General features: G+C 62.4%; 1 protein-coding gene across 1 annotated transcript; it reads right to left on the bottom strand.

The window, feature by feature from the left end:
* Positions 1–3198: 3198 nt before the first annotated feature.
* Positions 3199–13625, bottom strand: CTSD (cathepsin D). Its single transcript, XM_049892881.1, has 9 exons — positions 13464–13625; positions 10872–11031; positions 9085–9208; positions 8507–8625; positions 6831–7060; positions 4982–5104; positions 4450–4594; positions 4162–4260; positions 3199–3984 (listed from the first exon to the last, which is right to left on the bottom strand). The coding sequence occupies exons 1-9, from the start codon at positions 13529–13531 to the stop codon at positions 3817–3819; spliced, it is 1236 nt and encodes a 411-aa protein (XP_049748838.1). The 5' UTR covers positions 13532–13625; the 3' UTR covers positions 3199–3816.
* Positions 13626–14367: the final 742 nt, after the last annotated feature.

The raw sequence follows: 14367 nt of genomic DNA, 5'->3' as shown, positions 1-14367 counted from the left end.
TACTGTATACAGTGCTGTCTTAGTCATCTAGTGCTGCCATAACAGAAATACCACAAGAGGATGGCTTTAACAAAGAGAAATTTATTTTCTCATAGTCTAGTAGGCTATAAGTCCAAATTCAGTGTGTCGGCTCCAGGGGAAGGCTTTCTCTCTCTGTGGGCTCTGGGGGAAGGTCCTTGTCCTCAATCTTCCCCTGGTCAAGGAGCTTCTCAGGTGCAGGGACCTCGGGTCCAAAGGATGTGCTCTGCTGCTGGTGCTGCTCTCTTGGTGGTATGAGGGCCCCCACTCTCTGCTTGCTTCCCTTTCCTTTTCACTCTTGAGAGGTAAAAGGTGGTGCAGGCCACACCCCAGGAAACTCCCTTTACCTTGGATCGAGGAGGTGACCTGAGTAAGGGTGGGGTTACAATCCCACCCTAATCCTCTCGACATTAAATTACAATCACAAAATGGAGGGCAACCACACAGCACTGGGAATCATGACCTAACCAAGTTGATACACACATTTTTGGAAGGACATAATTCAATCCGTGACAAGTGCATACTGGCCTATCTGCCCCCAGGTAAGGGGGTGCAGACCTGGTGCCCATGGGCTGAGCCTGGTCTAAGGGCGCCCTCCCCATCTGCAGGGGGGTCTGCGCTGGGCTCCCCGGGGCAGGCATAGCCTCCACATGGCCCTCACCTGCTCCTGGCCCTGCCCCCTGCTCTGGGCAGACAGGCTGCGCTGGGCACCCAGCAGGCCCTGAGGATCCAGGGAAAGCAGAGCAAGAGGGCACCAGGGCTGGGGACCAGCATCTGCTCAAGCTCACAGCAAAGGGAAGGTGGGGTCAGGCCCCTCTCCTGCACCAAGCGCCTGTCTCTGAGGACCCCTGCCTGTAAGGTGGCGAGATGGGAGCTGGACCCAAATAGGCCTGGGAGTTAGTCTGCATCAGGATGTGACTTCAGGCAAGGGGGTGATGGCTGGGGAGGGCAGGAAACACCCAGCCAGGCTCCTGGGGGCTGGAAAGCAGGGCCCCCGAGGAGGCAGGGGGAGGAGAAGCCCTTGCAGGAAGCCCTTCCTGCTCTGTGTTAGATGTCAGAGCCACCTTCTACAGAGCACAGAACAGGCTCAGTCCTGAGCAAACTGCCACAGCTAACTCAGCTAGAAAACCTGGGGGCTGGATCTGAACCCGGGCTGGCTGGCTAGCATCCTCCTGGGACAGCTGTGCTGTACCAGCCACAGGCTCCAGTAAGGTGCGGCAGTGCCCTGACCCACCCTGGAACACCAGCCACAGGCTCCAGTAAGGTGCGGCAGTGCCCTGACCCACCCTGGAACAAGGGCTGAGGGGCACTCAGCAGGTCTGCCGAGTCGGCCTCACCCAGCCTGTCTCTTGTCCTGGAAATGCGGACAAACACAGCACTGTCCCCCCTCCCCAGACCCTGAGTGGGCTAGCACAGGTCTGTCCCCCTAGGTGCTGAGAGGGGCCAGCCGCAGTGTGGGCACAGCTGGCAGAGCAGGCGAGACCACCCCAGAGTTCAGTGTGCCACAGGGCTCAGGGCAGCTCCCGACTCAGACGACCGAGAGGTGAGGGGTGGCGGGGAACTGAAGCCGAGGCAGTGTCTGGGAAGAGCAGCCACAGGCCTGCGCGAAGAGGCTGCCTAGTCGGGCCAGCTGTACTCAGGGCCTGGTGGTGCACAGACTTAGATGACACTAGTCCCAGAAGCCCTGCCAGCCCTGCAGAGCACACACCGGCTCCCTGCTCAGGTTTCAGACGCAGAGAACACAGGGCCCTCGCCAGGGATCTTCCTCCCAATTCCGGGTACATGCTCCCAAGACGTTCTCCCAAGATAGCATCCACGGGACTCTGCAGTCCTGGAGCCCTGGGGCCAGGGGTCCATGGCAGCCACTGTCTGGCAGGCTGAAAGGGCTTGCCTTGTCCCCTGCTCTGGCCAGGGTTGGTCTCTGAGTGTCATGGATTGAACTGTCCCTCAAAAATGTATCAGCTTGGTTAGGCCACAATTCCCAGTATTGTGTGGTTGTTCTCCATTTTGAGATTGTAACTTTATGTTAAAGAGGGTTACAGTGGGATTTTAACACCTTTACATGGGGGCAGTTCTACTCTGTCCTATAGGGTCGCTATGAGTCGGAATTGACTCAATGGCAGTGGGTGGTGGTGTGGTGGACTAAGGTCACATCCCTGAGCCAATGTAAAGGGAGTTTTCCTGGGGTGTGGCCTGCACCACCTTTTCTCTCGTGAGATGAAAAGGGAAGCGAGCAAATAAGGGGGACCTCAAAAAAAAAAATTTTTTTTTTCATAGCCCCAAAAAAGCAGCACTGGGAGCAGGGCGCATCCTTTGGACCTGGAGTCCCTTCATGGAGAAGCTCCTAGTCCAGTGGAACACTGATGAGAAAGCTGACAGAGGAAGCCTTTCCCTGGAGCTGAAGCCCTGAATTTGGACTTTTAGCCTACTTTACCGTGGGGAAATAAACTTCTCTTTGTTAAAGCCATCCACTTGTATTTGTTATAACAGCCCTGTATGACTAAGACACCATACACTTGTATTTGTTATAGCAGCACTAGGTGACTAAGACACCGAGCAAGGACTGAGCTCCCAATCTCTGGGACTCCTGCCTCCCACCGAGTGCTCACAAACTCCTACTCATCCTGTAAAACCCCACTGCCACTGCATTTCCTCCAGCAGGCACTCACACCCTGGGCATGGCCACAGTGCTGCAGCCCGAGGCAGTGAGGGGGGGCTGTGCCCTTCCTGACCCCTACAGCCCTGGGGGACTACTTTAACACCTGGCTTGGCTGGTATAAGAGCAGCTGCATCAAGATCCCGCCAGGAAGGAGCCCCCCATCCTGACCTCAAGTGAGGGGCGGGAGGTAGCAGGAGGCCCACTGCTGGTGTCTCCTGAGAGAAGGAACCTTCTCCACTAAGTGATCTTCCTGGACACCCCCAAAACAGGGCCCCAGCGCAGGGCCCACTTGGGACAGAGGCGGGTTTGCCCTTCCTGAGAAGCCATGCTGGGCCTTCCCTGCTGGCTCCACTGGCCCTGCTGCTGCCATGAGGCCAGCCAGCCAGGTCTTCGGGGCAGTGGCTGTCAGCCAGGCTGGGTACCCACAGTGCTCTCCCCAACCCGGCAGTGAGTCAGCCAACCCAGGAACAGCAGCCCGATTTAGGACCCGCCACCCACTGGGCACAAAACACACCAACACAGAGAAGGGCCCAACAGCTGTATTTTCTCTTCCACGTTGGCTTAGCCACTTGAGAGGGTGACCACAGAGGAAGGCCAGCGCCAGCAGCCAGCCTTCCCAGTCCCACCTCATGGGTCAGGCCCTGACCCCAAGGTCTCCTTGCTGGCTCCATCTCCTTCACACCCTTCCTGCCCACTCCCAGGCCTTAGCAGGCCCCTTTCTTGGTGAGGCTGGGATAAACAGATGGTGGGACAGCGGGGGTGGCAGAGCCGGCCTCCAAGCCCCATACTGGGGTGAGGCAGCCCCAGGAAGGGCAAGTTTCTGGGGAGGAGCAGGAGGACAACCTGGGGGCCCTGCCCTGGCAGCTGCACCTCCAACAGCAGCAGGGGGCTGTGGGGGAGGGTGGGGGCGCCCTCGCTGCTGAGCCCCAGCTGCTCCAACTTAGTCAGACAGATCCATGCCACAGTCCCTGTATCAGACAAACAGAGGACAGACAGGCAGGCAGGCAGGCAGCATTTCTGAAAACAGGGTGGTGGGCGCCGTAAGTATGTGCACACGTGAGGACGGAGAGGCAGGGTGGGCAGGGAGGACTGGCAGCCGTCCTTCCAACACCACGTCTTTCTGCCTTAGTGCGGAACAACTAGATCTTGGCGGCCTCAGCAAAGCCCACGGTGTTGTTGTCCCGGTCGAACACCGTGTAGTAACGGCCGATGAAGACGTCACCCAGGATCCAGAGTGGCCCCCCAGGCGGGGGGATGTCCATGCCCATGAAACCACTCAGGCAGACGCTCCTCCCGGCCTGCGACACCTGCACGGCCAAGGCGGTCAACCCCGCCACCTGACACCCCCACCCCCCATGTCAGCCCTGCTTCCCACCCCCACCATCAGCCCCACTGCCCCCACCCTGGTCAGTCCCGCTGCCCACCCCCAGCCACCCCATGGGTGTCCAGGCCCCACGATCCCAGCCACTGCCAGTTGTCCTCACCTTGAGAACGTAGTCCTCTGATGAGAGTGTGTAGCTCCTGCCCCCCAGCTGCAGGGAGACGGGGGGCAGACTGGACACCTTCTCACAGGGGATCATGTACTGTGGGGAGAAGGAAGCAGGTGGTGGGTGGGTGGCCCCCGGGGTGGGCACTCCACCCCCTGCCTGTCCACTGCTCTCCGGCGCCCACCCTGTGCCTGTCTGCCTGCTGCCTGGTGACCACTCCCCACCCAGGGCCCACCCCCTGCCTGTCCACTGCCACCCGGCACCTATCCCCCACCCGGTGCTCACCTCGCCCTGGATCAACGGAATAGCACCCAGGGCCTTCTGCAGCTCGGTGATCTCCTCCACCGGGCCCACCATCAGGGAGGTGCCCGTGTCCACAATGGCTTCGCAGCCACCCTTGCACAGGGTTAGCCCATTGCCCACATCCACCCTGCGGGGGAGCGGGAGGAGAGGGGTGAGTTCTCGCCTGGACTGGGCCCCAGGAGCCCTGCCCCTCCAGCCCTTCTCAAGATGTCTTTACCCACTAGCAGATCAGTGCAGGGCTGGGGGAAAGGGGAGTAACGGGAGATTGGGGGCGAGGACTCAGGGACAAGGGGGTGTAGGGATGCAGAATCTGCAAGGGCAGGTGTGGAGCCTGACCTGGCCACCAGGTGTGTAGCCAAGGGGAGAAGGGGCCTCAGAACACAGGTCCCAAGGAACCCAGAGCTCGGCCGGGGCAGGTCTGCTGATGAATGGCTTGCAGGTGCTCAGGGCCAGGTACCAGTGCCCCCAAAGGCCGCCCCAGCACAGCCCTGAGGGTCCACAGCACCCCACTCACCTGTCCATGTGGATCTGCCAGTAAGCCTCACGGGTGACCTTGTTAAAGTTCAAGGTGCCCGTGTAGTACTTGGAGTCTATACCACCCAGCATCAGCTCTCCCCCAGGCTGTGCCGTCGGGTCCCTGCAGGGGAGGAAGCAAGCGGTCAGGCCCGCAGCCAGGGTACGAGGTCAGAAGTCAGATACATGTGCAGCAATCATGGGGGCTTCCTGGAGGAGAGCCCCTTCTGCACTGGCTGGGGTGGGAGGGCCCCAAGGGCCCTGAAGGGAGGAGAGTGGGAGAACAACTTCCTTCTTCCCTGGGGCAGGGCTTGGTCACCAAACTATTTGTGACCCCACTCCCACCACGAGAGCCTGCTCGGGCCTGCTGGTGCCCTGGTCAGCTCAGACACTGAGGTGTCAGCAAAGGACAACCAGGGCCAGGCCCCCCCAGGCAGGCGGAGATGAGAGCCAAGGGCCTGGAACTTTGGCAGGCTCTGGGGAGGTGGGAGCCATCTGACCCTGGGAAGTTGAGAGGATGTGTTCCTACCCCATGGCCTTTGCACATCAGAGAGATGTGGTGAAGCCCTAAACCTGTGTCTGCGGCCCTGTTTGGACACACAGTCTTTGCCGGTATAATTACCCAGCATGAAGTCACCTGGGAGGAGGAAGGTCCTCATCTCAAGGCTAGCATCCTTACAAGAGAAGAGACAAGACAGAGAGAGGAAGGATGGCCACCTGGGGGTTCATCTACACGCCAAGGGATGCCCAGGGCTGCCAGAAGCCGGGACAAGGGAAGGACCCTCCTTGAGAGCATTCAGAGAGCGTGGCCCAGCCAACACCCTGACTTCAGACTATGGCGCCCAGAACTGTAAGAGAATCTCTGCTGTTTGCACCCACCCACTTGGTGTCACTATGCCAGGGCCTCTGACCTAATACAGCCTCCAAGGAGAGGCCAGGCCAGGAGCAGGGAATGGGGAGGACAAGGAGCCTGGGCTGGGGTGGTGGTAGTGGTGGTGGTGGGGAATCCTGGAGACCTGGCAGAGAGGGGACCTACCCAAGGCAGCCCAGGGTTACCCCAGGCTCCAGGTGGGAGACAACAGGAAGTGAGCAGCTAGGATGCAGGGGCAGCTGGGGTACAGGGGTGGCCAGGAGCAGTTAGGGCAGTGGACTCGCTTGTGAAGGTGGCAGCTGCTGACACTGCAGCCTGGCCCCCACCTGGAAGCACAGCCTGGCAGCCCCGGCCACCCCATCCCACAGCAGTACCAACAGATGGTACCCCGACAAATTACAAGGTGCTCACGCACTGGGCGTGCATGCAGACCCTTCCCACCCTGAGAGGAAACCTAGGCCAGAGGTGGGAACGCCTTTCTCAAGGTCACCTCCAGCCACGGGCCACCACTTGCCATTCTGTGCCACAGCCTGGCATGGGCTTCCTGCCCTGGCAGGAGGGCACTGCAGCCGGTGTGTGGTGACAGGGGCCAATCTTCCCAAGCAGCAACGGCCCTGTGCCCTCTACTCAACACCCGGCTCTCATGACCCACCTCGGGCACCTCCCGAGAGGCCCCTAGGCCCACCTGTCCACCGGAAACGGTCATGGATCAGGGCCACATTTGAGCACCCACAGACCCAGGGTACCAAACCTGGAGAAGGTACCACCACGCCCCCGACTCTGGCCAGTCCCTGCCTCCTCCCTGAGGCCCCTTCTCTGTCTGTAACAAGGGCAGCTGAGCCTGCCCCCAGGGACACCCCAAGGCCACAAGTCTGGGCTGCAAAGTGTCCTGAGGCCAGATGGGGGTGAGGCTGGACGCCCTTGGGGAGCTGAGCCAGGATGGTGCTGGGAGGAGGCAGAGGTGGGTGCCAGGCCCCACCTGTTGAGGTAGAAAGAAAACATGTTCTTTTCCACCAGCTTCTGCGCCATGAGGTTGTCAAAGACGGGCACCACCTTGTTGACGGAGATGCGGGGGTAGGCCATGCCCAAGATGCCGTCGAACTTGGCTGCGATGAACGTGATGCCCGGTTGCTTGGTGGCCTCCCCGAAGGTCTGCCGCTCTACCCTGACACCTCCCAGGGCTGAGGCTGAGGCTGAGCTGCAAGGCACCTGTGGACCATGGGGGGTCAGTGGGGTGCACCAGTAGTCAGAGGCGACAGTGGGGGTCGGTGGGCCATGGTGAGGTCAGCAGGTTATGTGCCAAGTCAGTGGGTCACGCAAAGGGTCAGAAGACCATGAGGAGGGTGAGTGGACCACACTGGGCCTATAGGTCATGGCAGGAGTCAGAGGACACAGTAGGGGGTCAGCAGGCCAGGAAAGCTAGCTGAGCTCTGGACACTTGGGATGGGCACAGGGACGTGGGGCCTGTGTGTCCTGCAGGCCTGCCAGGGCCTCGTTCTTGTATGGGGTGAGCACTGGGGGCAGAGAACAGACCCTCGTCCCCCAGACTTGCCCCGCCCCCGGGATCCATGACAAGCAGCTGGCGGCCCGAGGCCACGCCGCTCCCCCAGCTCAGGGCTGTGGTTGCAAATAAGGATGTGGGGGCGGGATGTGGGAGAGATGGCCGTTTGGTGCTGAAACCCCAGTGACGAGGTGTTGGGCAACACCCTGCCTCTAGCAGAGACCCGAGAAGACAACACGCCGCAGACACCCCTGGCAGCAGATGGGGAGGGGACAGCGCAAGAGACCAGGGAGTGGAGGGGCCACACCAGGGACAGACCCCGCTGGTGCCCACAGCTGTAGCACAGGGCACTGCCACCACAGCCGGACCCCTGTGCCCAACCCATGCTCCGGACAGGGGAAGCAGGACGCCAGCCCGGGCCCTGCCCCACCCAGCGGTGTCTGTGGGGGACGGCCTCACGCCAAGAACTAAATGGGCCAGGGGCAGTGGTGGTGCTGCACACTCCGGACACACGGGGGTCCTGAACACCCTCTACCCTAGGCAGGGTCTCTGGTGCCCAGCCCACGAAAACCCCGTTCTTTCTGTATGGCCCCTTAGCCAGCAGCCTCACACGGGGCTCCTGGCTCGCCTCAGCCTCTCCCCGGCCCCCATCTCCTCGGCCGGCTGCAGGGAACCTGGACACCCCAGGCTGGCCCTGACCACCCCCTGCTGGCTCCTCAAATCCCAGGCATCCAGGAACCCCGCCCTCCATGGGTTCCCCCTCTGGGAACAGGCCTTTCCACCCCAGGTCTGGAGCCAGCCTTGGGGGCTAATCACTCAGGTGTCAAAGCTGGGCCTCTTTATTGCCCCCTCATGACCCCTGGGAATCCCAGGCCATCCTCAACCTCCACCTGCACCCAAGTCTTCCCAGACTAGGGTCCCCACCCCACTCCCTCCCTCCTCCAAGCTCTCACCTCCAGCTCCCCCCAGCCCCCTCCCCACCCTAGCTGACTGCTACAGCTCACCCCACAGCATCCCTTCAGAGTGCTGGGGTCATCCCCCTCGCCCTGCCCTGGGGTAAGGGTCCCCTGGCACCAAGCCCTCTCACTTGGCTACACACGCACAGAGGGTGACCTGGCCCTGCCCATAGCAAGCGCACCCCAGGTAGGGCTCACCGACACAGTGTCCTGGCTCAGGTACCCGGAGAGGCTGCCCGAGCCGTAGTGGATGTCGAAGGTGGTGCCGTTCTTCACGTAGGTGCTGGACTTGGCGCTGTTGTATTTGTGGTGGATCCCTGGGGGGAGGGGGGAGGACTGTCAGCCTGCTGCCCGCAGCCCCGGGTTCCCCTCGATTCCAACCCCAGGACTGGGACAACCCAGGCCCCAGGCTCATCCACTGGGCCCACAACAGGATCCACCCTGGGCAGAAGGTCTGGAATAAACAGGTTCCCTGCGGAGCGGCTGCCGTGAGCTGGGGCGGAAGGGTGGACATCCAGTGCGGCCAGGTGGTGGGAGCGGTGCTGCCCCAGAGGGGCCTGGGATGGGCCTCGGCTGCTGAGGCCTGCCTCCCCCTAGTGCCCAAGGGAGTGTGGGTGCAAGTGTGTGGGGGCAGGGGTCAGCACACCCTGCTCCATGTGGCCTTCACCCTGCCTGCTCCTACAGCCTGCCACTCCTGCATAGGCTGGCCCCCTGAAGTGGGTGGGCACTGAATGGGCCCCAGGGTCCCCCCGCAAGAGACAGATAGGGGGACTCACAGCAGGCTATGTCCAGCAGTTTGCAGTGGACTGAGGGGACCCACAGGTTGGAGGAGCCAGTGTCAAAGACGACCGTGAAGCACTGTGGGGGCGTCCCAATGCCGATTTCCCCGTAGTACTGGGCCTGGGTAGAGGGGATGCCGTCATGGGGGCTGGGGTGCTGTCACACTGCCCACCCCTGCCCTGCCTGGCTTTGGCCCCTCCCCAAGCACCCCACCTCCAGGTATCAGGCCCCCAGCCGGCCCTCCCACCCACAGGTACTCGGACCCCTCTGAATAACCACTGCTCCTATCTGATACCCCGGGGGCCCATGAGGAGGGGGCAGGGCTGTCCCCAGTGGTGGAGACCGCCTAGGCAGCCCCTTGCCTCGCACAGGGGCCATGCTTATCTGGAAGCCCCCTCTGCTGTTCAGAGGCCCAGGGCACCAGGGAGAGGCTGCTTTCCCAGAATGGGGCCAGGCCAGGGCCAACTCTCGTGCTGCAGTTCTGGCCCTGCCCCCACCCCACAGAGCTCCCAGGAAAGCGGTCCAGCCAGCGGAGCAGGAGGGGTGCCTTAGAGACTGGCAGCCCTGGATTTTGAGTCACTCACCAGCTGAGCGACTCAGCCTTAACTGTCCTGGGCCTCAGTTTCCCCAGCCGGGCAAACAGGTAAGGGGAAGCCTGGGGTGCTCCCTGAAAATTAGGTGTTTGCAATCACCAGCTTTGGAGTTTTGAAAGAAAACTCCATCCTTCACCCTCTCATAGGACAGTCTATGTGGGGGGGTCCTTGACTCGGGATTATCTGGTCCCCCTGGGAACCTCAGCCACTGGTCAGCGCAGGATTTGGGCTCCAATCCCACCCATGTCTCTTGGGCTTGGCCCAGGGAGCCACAGCAGCTGCTGAGACAGAAGCCAGCAGAAGTGCCCAGGCTGACGGAGGGCGGATGACTCAGCAGGTCTCCCGCTAACCACATCCAGGGGACCAGGACTCAGTCAGTCGGCTGGCAGACAGCTCCCTGCCCTGTACCACCAGCCCAGTCACATGCCCATGAGGCTCGAGCTTCCCATTATGGCCAGAGCTCGGGCCAAGCTGGACAAGAGGTGCGCCGTCTGTTGCCCCCAGCAGACCACAGGGGCCAGGGCTGGAGAAGCAGCGAGGGGCTTCCCGAGACTGGGGACGGGGTTCAGAAAGGAAGGTACTGAACAGCCCAGATGCCCCAGGCTCTGGCCCAGGACTTGTTCCCACAGAGCTGAGGCCAAGCCAAGCAGATGCAAGCCTTCCAGAATGTTCAATCTTGGAGCATGTTTGGCCCTCAAGGAGCAGTGGGCTCAATAATCGATGCTGACCAAACAGGAACTGAGTCAGGTCCGAGTTGGGCTCCCTGCCCCACTGTGTGTCCTTAGCAAGGGGCTAGGCTTTAGGCCCAGCTCCCTGTCTGAGGCTCAGACACCTGTCCTGAGCTGATGGTCAGCCCTCGTATCAGGGCTCAGGATGAGACTGTTGGCATTCCTGGCTGTCCCCAAACCACCCACTTAACCCTCGAGCCGGACCACGACCAGCTGTACAGCTCACCCTGGGAGCTCAGAGCCTGCACCCCAGCTCAGGCAGGGGGGCTCCAGGGTGTAAAGGGAGAGAAGGTCAGGGCCTTGTCCAGGAAGTGCTCCAACCCCCCTTCAATTGAATAGGCAAATACTCAAAACCACATGCTTCTGAGAACAAAAATAGAGAACAGATTACTAAATGTACCCCAGTTCACACAGACAGAAAAGCAGGCTTGTCATCACCCCCAACAACCACCCCACACTCACATCCATGTAGTTCCTGAGGATCTCTGGTACCGGACCCCCGGCCACAGCAGGACCCCCTTGGGTGTATTTGGAGATAGGGGTCTTGGAGATCAGGTTTTCCACGGAACCGCCTGCCTCAGACAGTGTCCGGCGGATGGATGGGAACTTGTGCAGGGGGATCCTATGGGGAAGAGGGTCAGAGCTGGTCAACTAGGGCTGAGGCCACCCCTTCCCTGGACTCACAGCCTGCCTGGCCCCCACACAGTACCTCCAAGGGGTTGTCCGCAGCACGCCAACTCAGCATGCTCACACCAAGCGCCTGCATTCCACTTGAACTGCTCAATGGCTAACCATCAACGTCCACCCAGCTGCCCAGGCCAACTCAGGGAGCCCCTCACACACCCCACTCTCTCACACCCGGCATCCGACCTGAGCCTGAGTCTCTTCCCCTTCTCCTCTGCTACCAGTGCTCCCAGTCACGTGGTCAGCCAGGCTACCAGCTGCCATGGAGCCGGACCTGACTCATGGAGACCCCACATGTGTCTGAGCAGAACTGGGCTCCCAATGGCTGATCTTTCTGAAAGGAGATCACCAGGCTTTTCTTCTGAGGCACCTCTGGGTGGACTCAAACCTCTGACCTTTTGGTTAGCAGCCGTGCACATTCGCTGTTGCAAAACCTGGGGACTCCCAGCCACAGCAGGGGCCCCGAAAGCCTCCTGGTGGGTACGCTGTCCCCACTCCCTATCCAGCTCTGGCCTCTTCTCCAGATGGCATCCAATGGGTTCTTCTTTAGGGCACCAGGCAGGACCCATTAACTGGTCCTAAGCCCTCCAAGGCTTCCGCTGCACTGGGCCCACCACCCACACCTGCTGTTCTCCATCGAGACCCCAATATGCTGACATGGGCCCCGCCTCCAGGCCAGCTGTTGGCCTCAATCATGCCCCCTCCCCATCCTCTGGCACGGGAAGGGGGCTGGTCTTCACCATCAGATGGGACTCCAACGTTGTCTCCTCAGAGAAGCCCTCCGTGACCCCCTCGGCGACCCTTCACTTCACCCTCTTCCTTCCCAGTGCCCTCACCATGCACAGCCAGGAAATCCAACATCACTGCTCACTGGCCCCTCTCCCACCTGATACAGGTGGCAAGGCTGCATCTGGAGGCCCGCCTGCCTGCACACACCTCAGAGTGGGAGACAGGCCACCCCCACTCAAGGCGCCCTCTGAAGGAGCCCTGCTTCCAGTGCAGCAGCCTCAAACTGAAGTTGGGATTCTGGGAGCTGACACCCAGGTTGGCTCTACCGTCCAAAAACTGGGGTGTAGGGGTCTGCCCCCCTGGGGACTTCATGGCTGTCTGAGTTTGCCCCGTGCCCCATCACAAAACAGCCAAGACAGCATGCTGTGCACTCAGCCATCTGGGTGGAAAGGCTCCCGGCCGGCCGAGGGATTTACGAGATCGAGATCAAGGTCACCACCGGCTTTCCTGGTGCGCCAAGGGCATGTTCCAGGATAATGGGATTCTTGCCTAAGAGGTATAGGCTGGGAAGAGCCCAAGGCTCTCGCCTGGGGGTGGGACACAAGATAACCATGATGTGATCAGTCACAAGACCCAGGACTCCCCCACTGCTTCTCTTCTTCCAGGAGCAGGAGGCCGTGTGGGCTGGCTGGCCAGCCAGGGCAGGTTCAGGCCTGCAGCTGCCCACGGCCGCAGCCCACGGCCGCAGCCCACGGGAACCCACGCAGGCCGGCCCTCCTGCAGGGTTCATCCAGCCCCCAGCCGGCGGCCAGCTCCTCGGCTCCCGCAGGCAGGGCTGCCTTATGACCTCATCCACTGGTCCACAGGCTGCAGACGTGGAGAAAGGTGCAGGCCTGGCAGAAAGGCCCAGACCAAAGCTGGGGTAGGGGCAGGGCAGAATGGGGTGGGCCTACTGCTCTCCCCCCATCCTGGGGGAGTAGGCTACGGAAGTCGGGGGGGGAGAGGTCTCCTCGGCCTGGCTGGCACTGCCCCTGTCCCAGGCCGACAGTCAGTGCCCCCCTTGGCACACAGGACAGGACTCCTAGACCCCAAGTGGGCGTGGTCTTCGTTGAGGTGGGTGGTGAGCGGGAAGCCTGATCCAGGCCTGGACCAGCTGGGCTGCCCACGCCCCTCCCCCTCCAGCACCCGTGTTAAGATCCCGTGGAGCTGACTAAGCTAAACGACGCCCCGGCTCACAGCTGCCAAGGGGACCCCCAAGAGATGAAGACTCGCCCAGGTTAAGGGAGGCCTGTACCTGGTCTCCAGGTTCCTACACGTGGGCCCCGAGCAGATACACCAACCCCACCTGTCGCGAATCAGCATCTCCCACCCCGCGCCTCGGGACCTGGGCCCCTGGAAGCCTGGGCTCATCCTGCGCCACCGCCGTCCTCCTGCCTCCCGTGACCTCCAGGCCGACCCCATGGCGGCGGGGGGCACTCTGGCGCCTCTGTCCTGAGTCGCCCTGCACCCCCCGAGCTCCAGGCGCCCGTGCGAGGCGGGCCTGCGGGAGGCTGCGCGGGGGGCGAGCGGCATTCCAGCCGGGCGGGGCGGGGGGCCGGGGGCGCGGGGACGGGGCGCCCCGAGGAGGGGGACGGGGCTCACCGGATGAGCGCGGCAGCGGGGCCGAGCAGCAGGCCGAGGGCGAGCAGCAGGAGCCGGGGGGTCTGCATGGCGGCTGCGGCAGCAGGTCGCAGCGGAGCAGAACCGAGCCGGGAGCCGAGGCCGCGCGCTCAGAGCCGGAATGACTGCGCAGTACCCGGTCAGCTGACCCGCCTGTTTGCGCCGGGCGGTCACGTGGGGCGCGGAGGCGAGGCCGGGGCGGGGCCGGGGCGTGGGGGCGTCGGGACAGCCACCGCGCCGAGGCCGAGGCGACCGAGCCTCCACCCCGACACCGGAGGCGCAGGTGCTGGGCGCGCCCCCCCGGGCTCCCACTCCTTCCTCCTCCTCCAGACGGTGCAGGGATTACCCCCGCCTGGGAGTGTCATCTACGCCACCACTGGCCTGCCGTGTGCCTGACACCCGGACACACAGGCCCACGGGCTGCGCGCCACGGGGGCCCCCGCAGCCGTCCTGGGGCCACGGCAGGTGCCAGGAGGCGGAGGCCGAAGGCAGGGCGGTGCAGTGGGACCTCCCGGCTCCAGGCCCCACCCCCCAGCCTCGCCCCATTGTACCTACTGCGCTGCCCCGCCTTCCTTGTCTTTGAGCCTCCCAGGCACCCTCTCTGGAAGCCACCCCATCCCCCTCCCGCTCCAATATCCGTGTCTCTGGCCCAACACCCGCTCCACCTCGCCAGACCTGAGCCTGGCCTGGCCCTGCGTGCGCCACCTGGGCCCTTCTCCCTCGGGGCCCTCCCCACCCATCTGTGACGCGGGCACAGTCCCTTGGTCCCCTCCATGGATGCTGAACTGTGGGAAGGCTCAGGAACTAGGTTTGGCAGGCACAAGGCCGTCCTCAAGGACTTATTGTCAGGAGCCTGCTGGGCAGGCCTACTCAGCCGTGCTGAGGC

This window comes from Elephas maximus, chromosome 7 (assembly GCF_024166365.1).
Source record: "Elephas maximus indicus isolate mEleMax1 chromosome 7, mEleMax1 primary haplotype, whole genome shotgun sequence".
Taxonomy (NCBI): domain Eukaryota; kingdom Metazoa; phylum Chordata; class Mammalia; order Proboscidea; family Elephantidae; genus Elephas; species Elephas maximus.
Note: the sequence above shows the minus strand (reverse complement) of the source record. Positions and strands in the feature narration are given on the sequence as shown.